The sequence below is a fragment of the Cydia fagiglandana genome, chromosome 2 (assembly GCF_963556715.1).
Source record: "Cydia fagiglandana chromosome 2, ilCydFagi1.1, whole genome shotgun sequence".
Lineage (NCBI taxonomy): Eukaryota > Metazoa > Arthropoda > Insecta > Lepidoptera > Tortricidae > Cydia > Cydia fagiglandana.
The window spans coordinates 10,801,702-10,820,936 of NC_085933.1; the positions used below are offsets into that span (position 1 = coordinate 10,801,702).

The 19,235-nt window shown below is 36.2% G+C and overlaps 2 protein-coding genes across 3 annotated transcripts in view; both read right to left on the reverse strand.

The window, feature by feature from the left end:
- Window positions 1–3,492: 3,492 nt before the first annotated feature.
- LOC134675824 (protein toll-like) lies at window positions 3,493–12,013 on the reverse strand. The gene is made up of 9 exons (XM_063534123.1): window positions 11,621–12,013; window positions 9,676–10,489; window positions 8,821–8,993; window positions 8,357–8,493; window positions 6,948–7,112; window positions 6,591–6,792; window positions 5,798–6,024; window positions 5,264–5,428; window positions 3,493–5,122 (listed from the first exon to the last, which is right to left on the reverse strand). Exons 1-9 carry the CDS (start codon window positions 11,766–11,768, stop codon window positions 4,307–4,309), a joined length of 2,847 nt encoding a protein of 948 aa, XP_063390193.1. The 5' UTR covers window positions 11,769–12,013; the 3' UTR covers window positions 3,493–4,306.
- Window positions 12,014–12,417: 404 nt separating this feature from the next.
- Window positions 12,418–19,235, reverse strand: part of LOC134676221 (collagen alpha chain CG42342) — a 466,219-nt gene continuing 459,401 nt past the window's right edge. For both annotated transcript variants that reach the window (XM_063534553.1, XM_063534546.1), the window contains one exon: window positions 12,418–12,862. The gene's annotated coding sequence lies outside the window, so the exon portion shown is untranslated. The remainder of the gene's footprint in view (window positions 12,863–19,235) is intronic.

A 19,235-nucleotide genomic window follows, 5' to 3' on the forward strand; every position in this document is an offset into this window, starting at 1 on the left:
ATGATTATTATGAAAATATTAATTCACACACTAGAGATTTTTTATTATGCTGTTCTAAAACATATTTTCTAAAAAAACGGATACTGATATCAAGTTATTAATTCGCAGACCTATATATTTTCATATAGAATTCACCCATGTAGAGAAATTTTAATGTGCATTTAATGTACTCGTAACTTAAACTTAATACTGACTTTATACTATTAGTTGTTACATGGTGTACGATAAAAGGCGTCAAGATATAAATGGCACTTCATTTTAAATTAAGTCTGGTGACTGTTCTCCAACAACGCAAAGGGGGGTCAATCAATTTGATTAGTACGAGTAAAACCGGCCAAGTGCGAGTCGGACTCGCGTTCTCATGGTTCAAGTTAATCACACCATTTTTTAATAATATTTTTTTTGACATGAAACATGAGTGAAACATTTTTAATAACTCGTAGGGGTCGGATCAAAAACTAGGTGTAATGGAGTGTTTATTTATTTACTTAAGGCGCTCTTATACTTGAGTTTTACGTTTCCGAGGGGGTGAAGCAGACGGGTGGTAGAACAGGCGGGCGGGCGCCCCGCGCGCCCCGCCGCACCATTCCCGCGCAGCACGTCTACATCCTTATTCTGGCGCCATCGGTATTCTGAATATTCTGATTTGTCAGTTCCGGGATTTTTTCCGGCAATTAATATCGAATAAGGTTTATTAGCAAATTCGTATTTTAATGAGTACTTAATGAAATTATATAAGTACTATATGAGAGTATACCCCGACAAACTAAGAACCTAATCAAATTATACCAAATTATTATGAGACAGAAATTAGTACTTACTTACCTTAAAAATATAATAGAGTTAGACCAAGAAAACTCTGCAACGATTTTGATTACACACGCAGTGCAAGTGTTATTTTGAACGACAAACCTTTATGAAATTATGATTAACACTTGCACTGCGTGTGCAACCAAAATCGTCGCAGACTTGGTCTAATTCTAGAAGTCAATTTCGGGCAAGTAGGTACCTATTGAAAATAAGGAAGAATACTGTAGTTCGTTTTTTTAGCATTAGAAAGTACTTGAAAGAAGGTAAGCGATCTTGACATGTCTTTTAATTGAAAAGCGCTTTTTAAAAATCAGTAACTATTACTTATGAAAGCTTAATTTATATATTAGGACTTTTATTTTATATAAAATCAATCAACATTTGGCATGATGTGTCACATCCCCGTAGCTGCAGGCGTCCATAGGCTATGGTGAATGCGGGTCGTATGCTTGCTTGCCACCAGTGTGGTATATAAAAATAGCATTTTTTGGAATAAATTTCCATATAGCACGGTACGGACTTGGCGGAAATAAGGTAGAAGTACTAGTGCTCAACGCTGCACTAGTATTCGACACGGGCACTTTATGTCAAAGTGACAAGAATTAAATTTGAATACAGAAAGATCGTCGCCGTTCAAATTTTACCTATATTACTTTGACATAAAGTATAGTGTGTAGCTTTCAAATAGAGCTCAACGGCTAATCCTATTGTCTATTGTTAAGTAAAACCGCACGTGCTACTTACCTGCAAAAAAGGGTCTTAATTATTTTATTTGGCACCTGAGCGCCGGCTAGGCCAACGCACAAAAAACCAGTGTAGGTGCGCTCTCCGATAACGCGCCTTTGTTACGCATCTCGATGACACATTTTAGACTGGTTCTGTAGCGTTCGACTCGCCGACACTCAGTAACCGAAGTACGTATTTTTTATGCAGGTGGTTGTGGCACGTGGCACGAGCGGTTTTACTTAACAATAGACAATAGAATTAGCCGTCGAGGTCTATTTGAAAGCTACACACTATACCCATGTCGAATACTAGTGCAGCGTCGAGCACTAGTACTTTTACCTTACCTAATATTAAACACAAAACCATTTTAGGCATTTTTCGACCACTTCCCTTAAAGGTAGGTAACTCCGAAACTAAAAGCGGTGAAATGGTTACCACCATACACTAAACACTCCCACATAGGTATTTGAATCCCGTACACATATGTTTAAAAAGGATTCAATTTGATTAATTTAATAGCCTTTAATAAAATATGTTTACACAATTTATCAAACGTGACTGAATTCCGGATTGGTTAGATGGGTGTGTGCCTTTGCTTCCCAACTTGTTATAAAATGACAATATGACGGGCGAATGTCTGAAATGTCACAGTAATTAAGAATTATTTTGCTTTTCTTCGTAAGTATGTTGAAAAACATTGTGTGTATAACATATTTGCATATTTATACAGTGGTTACCCATTTTATGAAACGTTCACTAAACTAGCATAGGTCCGACGCTGGCAGTGGCCACGGGCGTACCCTGGCGTGGGGAATGGGCGCAAGGTATTGCCGCGTAGGGTGTAATTTAGTACGCAAAACTTAAATTCATAAAATTATGAATGAAAAGATTAACGTATCGATAAAAGGACCAGCAATAACGAGGATTTACTTAAAAGCTATCAAATGAGGTAAGTTTCATATCCATTTTCGTCGTATTACTTCTAAAATATGGATCAAAAGACAGCTTTAAGCATGTTTTCAACTTAAGATTCTATCGAGAAAATAATGAGCCGTTGTGTTTCTGACAAGCAATGACGTAGTTCAAGGACTAAAGTTATACATACTAGAAAATAATGCATGAAATCCTTGTAAAAGTCTGTAAATATGGTTACAAAAAAGCGCATTTTACTACACACCGCGCCTTAAATGACTTCTTTACAAAGTATTACTAGTACTCTCTATACCTAATCTTAAAATTATACTATAAAAATATTCTTTTGAGCTACAGAACCCTAAAACTTCTTGATCTTTCAGCATACGAAGAAGACGTTAGGTCCGGACTTCAGAAATGATTACTTATACCCAGTTGCTACCTAAATAGCTGAAATAATTAAAACCAAGCATGGACTATCAAATGTAAGTAAGTATTCCTATACTTACTTACATTTACCTACCTAGGTATTATATGTAGATATACAAATGCAATGTCATAATCATTACTACGAAGTACGAACCCATATAAACCTACGTACCTATGAGGACGTCCCACTGTGCTGCTGAGCAGAGCCGCATTTCATTGCACAGTAGGTAAGGTTTGCCTGGGGCTATATAATTATACGAGTATTATAGTCTTCACGCTACTCCTGTGACATAGTAAAAATCATTTGTAGGTACTTATATTTCATATATTATTTCCTGTTTTGTACAGTTACCTACTAAAATAGTATACATATTAGATAGGTACATATCGTTTTCCTTATTATTAAACCAAATTTCATTTAAAACTGATAAGTAGCCATGTTCATTGTTCACCCAGCTGGCATAAAGTACCTACATGGCCACTATATGATGGAATTCCATTCGAAATGTGTTCGGGGTAACTAAATCTAATTTCACGACTTTTTGCTATTAAAACGGACTTGCTGCACAGTTTCCCTTATTGATTATCTTTCCTGTTAAATAAAAACCAAGGTAATAAATATTTCAAAAAATACCTACTAGTTTATATCGAAGTTCCTTCATGTTACACGAATTATCCAATCCACTTATTATTTTACAATCAAATATTTTGTACATTTTAATCATAATAACATCGATTCAACTTATCTTCGATACACATCAAGGTACCTAAAGGCCTCAAACCCACAGAAACAATATTATGTATTTTAACTTACCTTGAAAAAAAAACAATCACAATCACTCGACAAACATCCACCGGCCTTAATTGCATCGGTGCACTTGAACTTGACTAACGAGACAATCAAAACATCACCAAGCTAAATAGTTTTAGAAGATGTCGGTGTCCACTGAATTTATCCGACTTTAGAAATAAATACGGTAAAGTTGTCATGTTATTACAGTTTTACTACGTAATACATACATGAGGACAAGTGTCCAGAAAATATTTACACGTTGGAAATAAGTTTAGATAAAAAATGAACAGAAAATTAATAAAAAATAGTAAGTAACCATTAATAAAAAACAAAACAAGTTCATTGCCGATATGTAGCGTCGCCGATTACTTGTTGACTAAGAATTCTCACAAATCATTATAATTACCCGGTAGGTAATTGTTGTTTATTATACTGCAAATTCATGTTGATATCTGGGATGTAGTCTTATCGATACAGTAACATGCGCCAATCTATTTTAACACCTGCAATCTCTTTAATTTAAAATTAAGACATTAAAAAATTAAAAATATTGATTTCACGGTTGGCGCTGAAACACTACTACTACACTTACTCTTATTATTCGTCGCTTTTCGAGTTACGAAATAACTTTTATCCTCAACAAGCGCAGGGGTCAGTATCAGGCTGTCGAATGATTGCTAACTGATGTTCAAACGGTTTCTTCTGTGGAAATGAAGCATTTGTTTTTATGTCTTCTTTCAAAAATGTAGATGGAGGATTTATATTGTTAAGCATTAATTGCATAGATTTGGAGTCTTCACGCAGAGGCGGCATGACGCGGTACAGCTTATACCAAAATTTAGGGTCTTCCCAAGCGAGGTATGTATTATTATAGAGGTAAAGCTGCAGATCCGAAGGCAGTACTTCAGGTTTATTCAAACCGCAACGGACTATCAGCACCCGAGCTGTTCGACGCTCCATCGCATGCGCGTGGGCAGCGTGGAACTCTTCCAGCGCCCACTTAGACTTGGCATAGTTATCCGAAACTAGCAAAAGTGTGCGACGAGCACACAGCACCGAGCGAGCAATCTGTTCCATCACAGCGTCCCCAGGTTGCCAATCACGACAGTGTTCTATTGTAGAGTACCCAAGTTTCTCCAATCCACTCTTTAATTCATTAAGCCTTTCAAGGTCATCATAGGCATATGACAGGAATACATCATGAGTCTTGTCCGGGTCGTTAACTTTGTCATTAGCACTGAGAATCCAGCGAAGGCATAGATTACGTTTAAACAATAGTTGCTTGACTCGTGGCAACAGACGTTGCAGTATTAAACCTGCCACTACCAACGTCAATAACGGGACTGCTACACCAAACAGTATCGGCAGCAGAAGACTGGCACACAGCTCGTTTTTCGTTTTCAAGGAAACATAACTCTTATCCACGCACTGTGTTGTATCCCAATCAAGTACCTGTGGGCAAAGGATACATCCACGTTATACCTATATACTAGCAACTCTTAATATTTTTAGGTGTTACTTGTATGTTAACAGACATAGTATCAAATTAGGAATGACTCAGTAAGTAATGGATGATTGATTTTCTTTACGTACCACTCGTTTCAGGAGGTTAAACGCAGGTGCATCAGCACAACTGCAGGCTAACTGATTGCCGGCGAGGAACACAGATCGGTTCTTCCCTGAAGCATGTTCACCACCAAGCAATTGAGCCGCGGCTAGTGTGACGTGTGCGATACTATTATTACGCACGTCTAATACCTGCAAACAAAAATAATTAATACAGAGGCAGAAAATGTAGGCAGAAATGCTAGATTATTGTTATGGAACTTAAAGGATCGTCCACACCGCTGGTCAAAAGACGTTGACGCCCCATTAACGAAGTAAATTACGCTGCGTCAAATGCTGGTCGGGTATTGGCTTAGGTATAGGTACATAATTTTAATATCTAAAAATCTTATGATTCTCTTCATTCATTTCCTACGCAGTGGGATCATCGAATCTAGTAATTTCTAACTTATTTCAACATAAATACATCTTTCATTAATGTGGAGAAGCGATCTTTCACTCTTAAGGACTCTTAAGGACGAAGTTACCTGAAAATTAATACTTATTCGAATGTGTACTAACGCGCAGGGTGTCAGGTATGTCCGCTCCGTCAATGTTGGTGATGTTGTTGTTGGGTGCATGGAGCTCGACGAGTGCGAGGCGTGGCATGGCGTCTAGTATACCCGGTGCCACGTGCAGCGCCAGCGGGAAGTCTGGTGCTGCTGGCGGCCAACGAGGCGCCTGCGGCAACGCGTTCGCGCACCAAACTACCGTCGCGTTGTCGCGTGGACGTTTTTCGCACGAACACTCTGTGGAACATTTTAATTGGAAAAGTCTAAAATGCGATTATATTGGTATAGTCTACATTCAGCAGTTCTAATTCACTTTTAGTAAACAAATGAATATTTTTTATGAAAATATTTTAATTTGTGTTAGGTATTTCAAGTATGGTTCAAGTTTGCAATTTTGATCTAACAGGGATGAGTCACGCAGTTTCGATAAGAGTAATGAAGATTAGGTTCACCCTGATAAACAGAAGCCTTCATCCAGGTGGCGCGCCGTTATGTTTCTTCATCAGGCGTGGCTCACTCCGCGATTTCGTCGCTTTGCAACAAGTACATCCGTTCCACACCAATATTGGTGGCTAATAGCCATAAGCCGCGCGTAGCGCTGTCGCCATGCACCTAGCGGCCATATCTGTCCTGATCGTAACAGACGCGTTCAGGCAGTCTTCTGTACCTAGTAATATTATTTATTCTGTGGTTTCTTTAAAAGCGAGTAGCAAAGCGTGTGCGGGAGTGGGTATGGGTGGGTCGCAAGGTACGTTCAGGGCTTTCATCGTGATTTGGTTCGGTACACGTAATAACGATCATACCTGGCAAACAGAAGCCGTCATACGGGCAGAGAATTTCATCAGTTCCGTGAGCGAGTAGCGTGGCGCGTTTGGGTACTGGTACCGAGTCGCATGGGACGTCGTCATCCAGCTCCAACATTGAGCACACACGCAGAGCCTCACGCAGCCAGTACGCGCCACAATCGCACGTAAGCGCGTTCAGCTTTAACTGCACTGGTGCTCGCTGTAACAGGTAAAGCCATTATTGTAGCTCAAAAACATCGCAAGCAAAATAAGTATGTATGTCAATTGTCAATGTTTAAAACTAAAATATCTAAGTGAATGTTCACTTAGATATTTTAGTTTTAAAAGCATTATTTTAATAAATAAGTACATTACCGCAAGAACATCGGTATCGGTGGGTGTTGAAGATGCGTCTTCAATGCATTGCTTGACGTCACTGGGTAACACTTCGATAACGCGCAACGAGTTGTTGCTCAGGTTGAGCCAGACCGGCTCTCCTGCCGTCTTGTGCAAGTTTCTCTTCATTTCCAGTTCGTCGTACTGCAAAGTTTAATATATTTATTTACAACTGTAACTTCCATTTATACCTGATTTATGGGTATAGATAATATTTAAAAATATCGAAGTTGAAAGCGTTAATGAATACCTACCTACTTTCTTTTTTGTTTATGGTTTGGTTTACACGAACATTGAACATTGGGCAGCAAAAATGTCAGTAGGCTTAATATATTAAAGGATAAATCTTTTCTTATTTGCCAAGTTTTAGATTATCTAAGAAGTTTCAAGTCCTTCACTAAAAAAAGTATTCGTATCCGATACAATTTTTCAACAGTGAATTTTCAAAAACGCTAAAATAATTTCCTTGTGTTTGGATATGTATAAACTTAAGACCCCCTTCTTGAATTTTTCTAAATCGCTTCTTATTCCGGTTAGAATGTAATCTAAATGTGCAAACTTTAACTTTGTGACCTTTTGAGATTCGGGTCCGCGTTGATGAGTTAGTCAGAAGTCAAAACATTTTACGCATTTACGGGTTAAGACTATTAAGATATACCAGGCCAGCCTATACACATGGTTAGCAGGAAACTACGAGTATGTTTTTTACATTTAAATTATTACTTTATTGGGTGCCTTAATAGTATCAATACGAGTCTTATACACATTGTAGTGCTTAGCATTTTCCTCATTCCCTCGCATGATCCATCAACTCGCTATTAATATCAAAACAAAGCGTGGGTTCTAGTAGCAATACACTTAACTGGATATTGGTAAACCTTACGCCTTTGCATTAAGGTAGGTATATGAATGATCAGTTTAATGCATCAACTATGGTACGTAAACTTAAGCTTTTGTTTTGCCAACTCGATTAGCAATACTACTTAGGTAGATGTAGGTTCGTATAGATAATTGGTGCAGCATTATTGTAATGAAATTCTCTACGTGGCGTATGTATCGTCCCGCATCATACCAAACACTTTACAAATGAAATGTATTACACTACCTACCATTCTGTTGCTACGATACCTTATAGTTGTCAATTTTTTTTTGATACCCAGGTAGTAGAAAGCTGGGGTTATATTTGAAGGTAGCATAAAAAACAAGATCCTAACGAAAACTTCTTAAACAACTCAAAAATAGAAGATATAACTTTCATACTTCCAAAGTTGCTTATATACAAATAAAAACGAGTAGGTAAGTAGGTACTCAACTTTTCGCTACGCCGAAGAACTTGGTAAACACCAAAGAATATTAGTAGTTTTGTGTTACAAAATTTACAAACTTACCGTTAGATCACCTATTTGGTTATAACTAAGATCTATATACATGAGTTCGTTGTTGAAGGTCCAATCATAGCAGACGCGAGTCGCGCGCGTACTTCGTAATTCCAGCCGACGCAAGGACTGAGGCAAGTTTGCGTATACTGCCAAAAAATTGAAAATAATTTAGTCAATTTAATTTTTAATTTCAAACTAGTACATTTGATATAAAAAACGTGGTTCAACTTATGTAAAAACACTTAGGTAATTGACATTGTAATAGTGCCCTATGTAGGTAGGTACATTCCACCACTCTTCTCTTTCCGCACATCTGACTCTACAGGCATACCTTATTATCATTTATCATACAACAACACAAACAATGAAAAAATAATTAATAAATAGTTAATAAATAACCTTCATTATGAATTTAATAGTACAAGGCTTCACAAGATGACTGATAAGACGCTTTAGTTGGGTTGAGAACTTACATCGTACAAACGTATTACGGGCCCCACCACACAGCGAGCCCAGGGGGTTGTTGTTTGCCTTCAGAGTCTGTAGCCGCGTCAGGGGCGCCACAGATTGTACAAGAGTCGCTCCATTCAGCTTATTGTTTGACAAGTCCAGCTCACGTAGCCACTGCAGCGGAAAGAACACGCCACTGAAATATTTCGTTTTATTGAAATATGGTTCTTAGAGTTGTTGGGGTCATATTGTTTATTTATAGGGGGTATTATAAGTTACAAAAAATGTTTTTTTTTTTGTTTTAGATTTAAGCTAGTTATTAATACCACTGTACGAGTAGTATAAGGTCGTTTTACGTCACATCTATTAACTACGTTATTGTATCAGTGATATTTCTAGTGTTTATTCATATTAATAATAATTTATGTGCAAATGTGCAAAGTAATTTTTAGCTGGATGTGCTATTTTGAATCTTGACCAATCGAAAAATCTAAATTTAGAATCTAGAATGTAGATCTTTAGTTACATACACAAGAGTGTCTTAATTTGGTACAAATTAGATTCTGCACTTTGAAATGACATTTGAAGGACATTTGTGTATTGAAATATTCCTTACAGTTTTCATGCATCACAATAGCCTTTGTTCGAGCTGCTGAAGTGAAAAATACTCATATTATTTCGAAGACGAATAAGAATGAGGCGAGGAAAACCCCGTCAAAATACGGTAAACGTCCCAGTGCTCGACATGCTAAGTGCCTAATAGAAGACAACTTTTTCTCATGTCTATTGCTAATGACGTAAGTTTAAAGATGGCACGTAAGTATCTATGGGACCGTGACGAGCACTCAGACGTCTACCGTTATATTGATTTTACTTACTTTGATAAAGATGTGAGGTTGTTGTAGGTGAGGATAACTTTTGTTATATTCGCGCCCTCAAACATTGAGCTTGGCAGTTCTGTTAACCCACATGATTGCAGTCGCAGTTCCTTCAGAGTAGAACCGTTAAGCCAACTAGTCAGCCCACTATCAAGCCGTGTATCCAGTGGCACGTTGCTTAGAGCTATGTTTGTCAGATTAGTCAGTGAGGTCAGTTGTGGTGGTGTGAGTGTTTCCCCTTGAGACTCGGCTAAACTCGCCGAGGATTCCGCTAGGTACAAAGCACGTAGCGAAAGCAGTCGTTCAATCCAACGCGGCGCACTGCTGCTGTCGTTGCGTAGGGCGCTCTCTGCGGCGGGAAGCCTCGCATTTACAATATTTAGGATCTGAAGTGAGGTTGGTAACCGGCTAAGTGTTTTTGGTTCCAGAACCACATCGGTAAGCTTCAGCGTCCGCAATCCAGGCACCTCATCTAGGAAGTCAAACGAAGGGCGCGGCGGTTTCGTTGGATCGACTGCAGTAATCTCAAGGTTTGTTATTTGCAAGCCCTGTAAGTGACGGATTTCCAATCTAGGTTCTGCGGGCAGTTTTAGATAAAGCGTTTTAGTCACGGTGACATTAAACGCCTTCAATGCATCGTAATACGTGCTATAAGGAATCACACACTGGTTGAATACTGCTTCCGCCACGGTCACATGCCGTGTCATAGCCGGCATTTCAGAGTCATCCGATAGCAACAAGGCGCCACTGCGGTTACTGTCACATCTCAGTCTAAAATGATGTCCATCTAGGAAATCCAAGATTATTGCATGGCCTGTAAAAGAGAGTACAGTGTCTCAATAAGTTACTTAATTTCAGAGAAATTAGAAATGACATAGACGCAGCTGAATTTATAAAATAACTTATTATATTTAGATTATTATTATACACTAGTGACCGACTGACTAAAGTAGTTGTTTGTGAATCACGAGTGGAATATGTGCAATCTTTCGACATAACGTTTTACAAAGCATTTATCGATGAAATAATAACAACTAAGGCCATGTTTATGTGGACCCCCACAGGGTTCTGATTAGGAAAATGAAGAAGAATTATTTTTGATAATTTTTTCGCCTTTGTGTGGAAGGTTGGCCGACTTGGACGACCGGCCCCATAGAAAAATTCGTGTCAAACAAATCTTTCTTCTTCATTTTTCCCAATCAGAATACAATACCGAATATGCCCTTAAACTGATCCCCGATATTTTCGTTACATTCTGTATATTGACGCGACAAGGAAATACCGATCGGTGAGAGATGTTTTAACGATGATATAATATGTAAAGTTCGATTAGGTTACTACGTTTATAAATAACGCCACAGTTTTTTGCACACCGACATCGACATGCAACCAAATATTGATAAACGGTCGTAACAAAATCAGATTCCATAATATTTATTTGTTACATTATGAATATTAACTGCTAGGATTTTTACCTTATTACAAGACATGTTTTATTTCCAGTATCTACTGCAAATTTTGATAAATGTTTACTATTACGTCGGGGTTTTCCCCTAGCTATTTGGATAAAACTGGCAGACATGCTTGGATTTTACAGATATTTATTATAATTTACGCTTCTGTAGGAAAACCAAATGAGTCGATAGTTGATTTCAAAACATAAAATACAGTTACCTAGGCATTGTAACAACAATAACAATATACATATTATAACTAAGGTTTTCTCTTTCTAACACACTGACTGTTATACACTGACAACAGTGACAATAAAATTTGAACTAAGTAGGTACATAGGAAGGTACCTATACTATAGAATGTAGGTATTGTTGGTACGTTTCCTTTTTATTGGCGTCACTGATGTGTCATTTTACTGCCTGCTCTCAATACTTAGGTACGGTACCTAATGGTATAATTTATCACATCGACAACTAGCGATTTGACTTACCATTAACAGTATATGTGATATCCTCACGTCCGTGGCCAGTCTTATTACACTTAGTGAAGGGACGGCATACAGCACCTTCGATGGAGCCACGGATGCTCGCGGCTCCAACATTAGCAACGAACCCCACAAACCCAAGCACCCAAAGCATCACGGTGCACACAGTCAACAATCATACGTAAAGCCAAGTTTTTAATCAATACGACTTAAGATCCAGTCATACTTGTTTTGATAAGCGATCCTCTAACCACAAACTTGTTTAGCACATAGCACTAATGACCACTCGCGTTATGCGGGTATTTTTCCTTGTAGCAAGATTGTTTTTTGTCGCAACTTATGTAGATGCGAAGTGAGCGGCGCGGCGGCCTACCTCGTTGCCGCGAACTGATAGACTGACACAGCAAGATGCATTACCTACTTGTATGTATGGTCCTTCCGTGGTAGGTGCGATATCCTGGACCAACTTTTCTGCGTTTCCAGTGTATTTATGTTGTTTACATAACTGTTAGTACTGTGTACCTACCCAGTCGATATCTCTTTAAAAAAAGTTAGTGATTGTGGCTTTACTATGATCTAGGGATACTCGCAAACGCTTGATCATCTAGGTACAACACACTTGTCATTATTAGTAAGAGAGAGCAATTAGTTACCTAGTTGACATACATAGGTAATACTTACTTACATTAAAAATTGTTTATTGTTGACCTTTTTACTGTTCCTGGACAGGAAGCTGTAGTACTTACTTAAAAATATGGATAGGTATTTTTAAATTATTGGCAAAATAAAGAAAAGGGCTAATATTCACAGTAATATTCTTTTATAAAACAATAAAAAATACATTGTAAAAATGCGAAGCCTTTAACACTTTATTTAAAAAGCCGCCATAGTATTTAGCTCATATTACTCAATGAACTATTTCGTCCTACAATTCTAGAGTACGAGTAGTTACTGCATATAAAAATTTGTTAAGTAAATATAAATACAAAACATATATCTTTAATTTAAGTGAAATAGGTATAACAGATTTCTAAATATCTCTAAATTTTGACGCTAAAGCAGTAAAATAATGATGACATGTAAATTCCGATAAGTGAGAGTAGAAATCCAATAAATCTATTGAGGGCATGTGGCATTAGCAAGCCAGAGCTTCAACAGGCTACACATGATGCAAACAGCCGTAAAGTCCTATTGATTCGAACGCATAAGTACCTACTGTACTTTTGCTGTTTCACATCAAATTCAGTACTTAAGGTGGATGTCTAGGGATGGGATGCCGATTATCAGCCAAAAGATGGCGTCACTGTGCACGAATTGTGGATTTTCACTATTTCTCCCAAAATACAAAGTTTCATAAGATGTGTTGATATGTGCGAAAACTATAAAAAATACTACATCTAAATCGAGACATGTTCAACTCAACATTGTCTCATTTCGTTATTACCGGAATCCAACTGCAAAATATTGCAATTTCTTGCATTCACGCACACTTACGTACTTAAAGTCACCTTAAAGTCAGTGTCAAATGTCAGCACATTCGTAATGTTACAGTAAAGTAACCTAGAGGGCGCAGCGGATGAAATGTTTATTGTTGAAAAAAGATTGGAAATTAAATAATAAATTCTTGTTTGAGCAACGATTAAGAATTACAACGCATTCAGAAGCAACTAATGTTTTCGACCATCAAATGTCATGTGCTCGTGGCACCCGTAGCCTCTATTTTGAAAAAAATCAGATTGTAGCTAAGATACATGGTTCAAACCCCGACAATGCCAGTTTTTTTTTATTTTATAATTTTAGCATTCTCTTTTGAATTATTTTAAGCGTATGTTATTCTTCGAAACTAAACTTACGTGAGTAAAATATTTTCAGTATTTTAATTATTTTTTAATAATATTATGGGAAGATTTATAAAAGTATTTTTATTTTCCGATTTCAAAGGATATAAATAATGATTAAAATAATTAAAAAAAAGTCATGCATGAGGCTAATTAGGATCGCAGAATAGGTATATAAGAAGTCAACTATCGACGAAGTATAGCTGGTCAAGCAGATCTTGTCAGTAGAAAAAGGCGGCAAATTTGAAAAATGTAGGCGCGAAGGGATATCGTTCATAGAACATTTGAATTTCGCGCCTTTTTAGGGTTCCGTACCCAAAGGGTAAAACGGGACCCTATTACTAAGACTTCGCTGTCCGTCCGTCCGTCCGTCCGTCCGTCTGTCACCAGGCTGTATCTCACGAACCGTGATAGCTAGACAGTTGAAATTTTCACAGATGATGTATTTCTGTTGCCGCTATAACAACAAATACTAAAAACAGAATAAAATAAAGATTTAAATGGGGCTCCCATACAACAAACGTGATTTTTGACCAAAGTTAAGCAACGTCGGGAGTGGTCAGTACTTGGATGGGTGACCGTTTTTTTTTTGCTTTTTTTTTTGTTTTTTTTGCATTATGGTACGGAACCCTTCGTGCGCGAGTCCGACTCGCACTTGCCCGGTTTTTTTACTGACAAGATTTGCTTGACCAGGTATAAAATAAGTTTCCAAAATTTTATTGAAATGATATACCTACATGAAATAATCAAATACAACACATTTACTTAAAATAACTTTTAAAATAAGGCATATAAAATTTCCAAAAAGATGAAACAAAATAAATAAATAAATACAAAAAGAAATGAGTCTTCGAGTTCGTGGTTTGAACCCTGTCATGCTGTTCAACTTGTTAGACTTATACTCAGTAGCTAAAAGCCACTAGACCATTTGACCATAGTAGACCCGGGCGAAAAATGCCTTCTTATTTAAGTAACCCATTACTGTCAAAAATATCAAGTTTGAATTGATTTGAAATATAATTTTTCATTGTCGAGTTATTGACATCCAAACGTTGCGAGCATGTTGTACTTTAAACCACTTGGCAACGTCGCACGGGGAATTCTTCTGAAAATGTATGTCCTTTTATATTTTGATATTTATGGATATATGAGGATTCTTCTACTTATGTTGCAAATTGATTAAATTATCGAGAGAAAAATGCTAATGCAAAGAAAACAAGAAATATCCGTTTCATTTCTCATGCTATTGATTCGGTTAAATTGTGTTCTAATGTATGGGGAAGACAAACTAATTATAGCCAGCCTTTTATGAATGTAGTATGATACCATAGGGTATGGTGCTTTACGCACACTAGCGTCCCTTCCCCTCCCCCTGACGCAACCCCCCCTTTTTGCATGAAATATGTCCCGGTACACAGTTTTTTACATTTTTTGAGGAAAGAATATATTTTAGGAAAAAAGTGTCAATGAAAGAAATAATCCTTAATAAATTCTTAATAAAAAAGGTCATATTCATTTTTTTTATATCATGCACCTAATTCATGTATTAGCTTGTCAAAATTCGAAATAACATAGTTTTTACTTAGGGTTCGAAACTCATTTATTATACACGGTGTAACATGAGGAAACCGAATAATTTTAACAGCGTATTCCTGATCACATTTAGAGACAAAAATGTCCTATAAACTTTTTTGAAATTCGCCTAGTTTCAGAGTTAATACCAATAAAAAAAAAACAAGTTTCTATTGTTACATCCAATCCGCATTGGGCTAGCGTGGGGACTATAGCCCAAGCCCTCTCGCGCATGAGAGGAGGCCTGTGCTCAGCAGTGGGACGTATATAGGCTGAAATGATGATGATTGTTACATAGTTCAAAACGCCTTTTTGATGGCGATGTTGTTACTATGGGATTTAGTCTAAATATCCTTATTGATATGTCAAAAAGTGACAATTAAGTAACACGTTGCAAAAACTATGTTTACCGAAAAAAAAGTAAAAATCCATGTTAACTGACAAGTTTACCAATAACATTTACTTTTTATGTACATACATATATACTCAAAAAATTAAAAAATTGCGGCCAAGTGCGAGTCGGACTCGCGTTCCAAGGATTCCGTATATTACACAATTTTTAACAATGTATTTTTTATTTTATTTATTTATTTATTTAGATATTTAATTCAGGGAACAAGGCCCATATTACAAATACCTTACAGACTAACATACATATGTATTTTATAAACTTAAAACTAAACATTATTTATGCGAAACGTGAGTGAAATCTTTAAAAAATCCGTAGGAGTCGGATCAAAAACTGTAATTAAGTCCGACTCACGCTTGACTGTACATTTCTAATAGGTTTTCCTGTCATCATAGACCTATTTTATGTATTTTTTCAAAATTTTAAACCTAGTAGTTTCGGAGATAAAGGGGGAGGGGGGAATAGTCATTTTTTGCCTATTTTCTTGAATAACTTCTAAAGTGTTTATTCGAAAATTATAAAAAATATATATTTGAGATCCTTACAATAAGCTCTTTCATTTGATATGTAACATGATATAGTTTGAAAATTTTTATTTTTTAATTTTTTCATTTACCCCCCAAAAGTGGCCCCCATGTTTAAAATTCATTTGTTTACAAACTTACATATGTGTACCAGATTACAACTTGATTGGTCCAGTAGTTCCGGAGAAAATCGGCTGTGACAGACGGACAGACAGACAGACGCACGAGTGATCCTATAAGGGTTCCGTTTTTTCCTTTTGAAGTACGGAACCCTAAAAACAATAAAAAAAATTGTTTTCGGCGAAATTGCCTAAACTCATACAAACATTTTTTCCTTCTTTTAATTTGACCTCAGAAATAAAATCTTTCGCATTTCTTGAGGACACCTTGTATAATAAGTGTTATAAAATGAATATATAACCTTTTTTACTAAGAATTTAATAAGGAACTATTTCTTTCATTGACAGTTTTATCCTAAAATGTATACATGAGGTCAAAAAAAGGAAAAGATGTAATATGTGTTTAGGTCAATTTCGCCAAAAAAAAAATTTTTTTTGGTTTTTTTTTTAATTTTATGAATGAATTTGTATATAAAAATTGTCACTTAAAATGGTTTTTTTTTTCGTAAAACTTAGTTTTTGTAAAGTGTTACTTGTCACTTTTTGACATATCAATAAGGATATTTAGACTAAATCCCATAGTAGCAACATCGCCATCAAAAAGGCGTTTTGAACTATGTAACAATAGAAACTTGTTTTTTTTTTATTGGTATTAACTCTGAAACTAGGCGAATTTCAAAAAAGTTTATAGGACATTTTTGTCTCTAAATGTGATCAGGAATACGCTGCTAAAATTATTCAGTTTCCTCATGTTACACCGTGTATAATAAATGAGTTTCGAACCCTAAGTAAAAACTATGTTATTTCGAATTTTGACAAGCTAATACATGAATTAGGTGCATGATATAAAAAAAATGAATATGACCTTTTTTATTAAGAATTTATTAAGGATTATTTCTTTCATTGACACTTTTTTTCCTAAAATGTATACTTTCCTCAAAAAATGTAAAAAACTGTGAACCGGGACATATTTCATGCAAAAAGGGTGGGTTGCGTCAGGGGGAGGGGAAGGGACGCTAGTGTGCGTAAAGCACCATACCCTAAGGTATCATACTACATTCATAAAAGGCTGGCTATAATTAGTTTTTCAAAAAGCACAATTTGACCGAATATATGAAAGAGGGTCATTGTTGTTGTAAAAGGTGTGCAGGAAATGATACGTTTCTGCACTAGAGCAGTTTAGGTTCCAATTACAAGTACGATTTTATTATTCTTTTTACAATAAGCAATTGAAATTTGGGTATAAATGGATTTGTTATACAATTTCCATTCTGATATTTGACTCCCCATTCCATAAATTACTTTTGGCCAAATTGTTAATTGAAAATACCTACTCTCAAAAATACCTACTCTCAAAAATACCTACTATAAAAATGTATTTAAAAAAACACATGCATTTTACTTTCCTCGTATGCGAAATGAAAAGTAGAGTGTTTTAACTCGGGTGAAAGGCAGCATTTTTGAAAAAAAACCAGGCAAGTGCGAGTCGGACTCGCGCACGAAGGGTTCCGTACTATAATGCAAAAAAAAACAAAAAAAAAGAAAAAAAAAAACGGTCACCCATCCAAGTACTGACCACTCCCGACGTTGCTTAACTTTGGTCAAAAATCACGTTTGTTGTATGGGAGCCCCAATTAAATCTTTATTTTATTCTGTTTTTAGTATTTGTTGTTATAGCGGCAACAGAAATACATCATCTGTGAAAATTTCAACTGTCTAGCTATCACGGTTCGTGAGATACAGCCTGGTGACAGACAGACGGACGGACAGCGAAGTCTTAGTAATAGGGTCCCGTTTTACCCTTTGGGTACGGAACCCTAAAAGTATCATCTACTAATGTTATTGTTATGCACAAGCAGAAGATATTATAGAATCTTGTTTATTTACAAGAAGATGACATTTTTCTCCACATACCTATAGTAACAGCACCAGTCATGGGACATTTAAGAAGAAATTTGGAGTATTTATGATATTTCCCTTATACATGTAACTGGTCTACCGCTTAGCGTGTTAAAAGATGAAAGTCCTATCCGTCTTTCATGTTTTAGGCGTGTTGTATCAAAGATATTGCAATGAGTTTCCACATACTTAACAAATTAAAACTATGTTTTTTTCTTCTCCAGTCATGGACACCAAAGCTCCAGTAATGGGCCCCCAGTAATGGACGTGGATCCAGTAATGGGCCCCCTATAATGGACATTGCTCTATCAGTATAAAATATTGAAATGGGGTATAAGTTATGGCAAAAAAATCAATTTTTGGTATAAGCTTTTATCGATGAATGTATTTTTCTTTCCACAGCCAATTATTATTGTATTAGATCCATCGAGACAATTCTAATATACCTAACACAATTAGTTAGGGTTTATTTCGATAAAATTCCCATGGCCACCTCCTGTCTCCATCATAAGATCAGGTCGATGTTATCATATATAATATTGCATTATCATCAGATTTGCATACTTAATTACGTACTTACAAAAAAATTCAATTGTATCGGAAATCGAAAAGTGGCTCAAATTCAGTTACCAAAATTTGACCCACACAAACTAACAGGGCAAGTTAAATAAAAGTTTGGAAAAACGATATTAATTTATGCGAAGTCCGAGAATACCTCCTGGTTGACGTATTTCGTAACTACATTTTACTTCTGTATTGTTTAAACATGAAATTATGCCATGGCAAGCATTATAATGTCAATTGTCCCATTATAGGAGGCATGCAGTTTTACAGCTCCTACTCGTATAATGGGATTGGGCCAAATACCACTATTTTTTTTACATCTGTGGAGTCACAACATAGTGTGTTGTATACATTATCTCATGGTAAATGCAATTAACAAAACACATTCTAGTTTTCATCGAGTATTAATTAATTAAAATTTAATAAATTAACTCACCTCTCTTAGCGAAGTTGTTAAGAATTCGTAGTGGTATTTTTTTTCAGTGACACGACAACTTTTGGGTTGACGCCAATTTCTTAAAAAATAACCAAATTTAATGAAACTTTAAATTGAAACAGCTCTAAGACTCATATTTATGATAATATACAGACAGTGTTTATAAACTATTTTTAGATACTTATTTTAGAGGATTTGTGGTTTTTTGTCCCATAACTGGTTCCACGTCCATTATAGGGTCCACTACTATATATATTTTT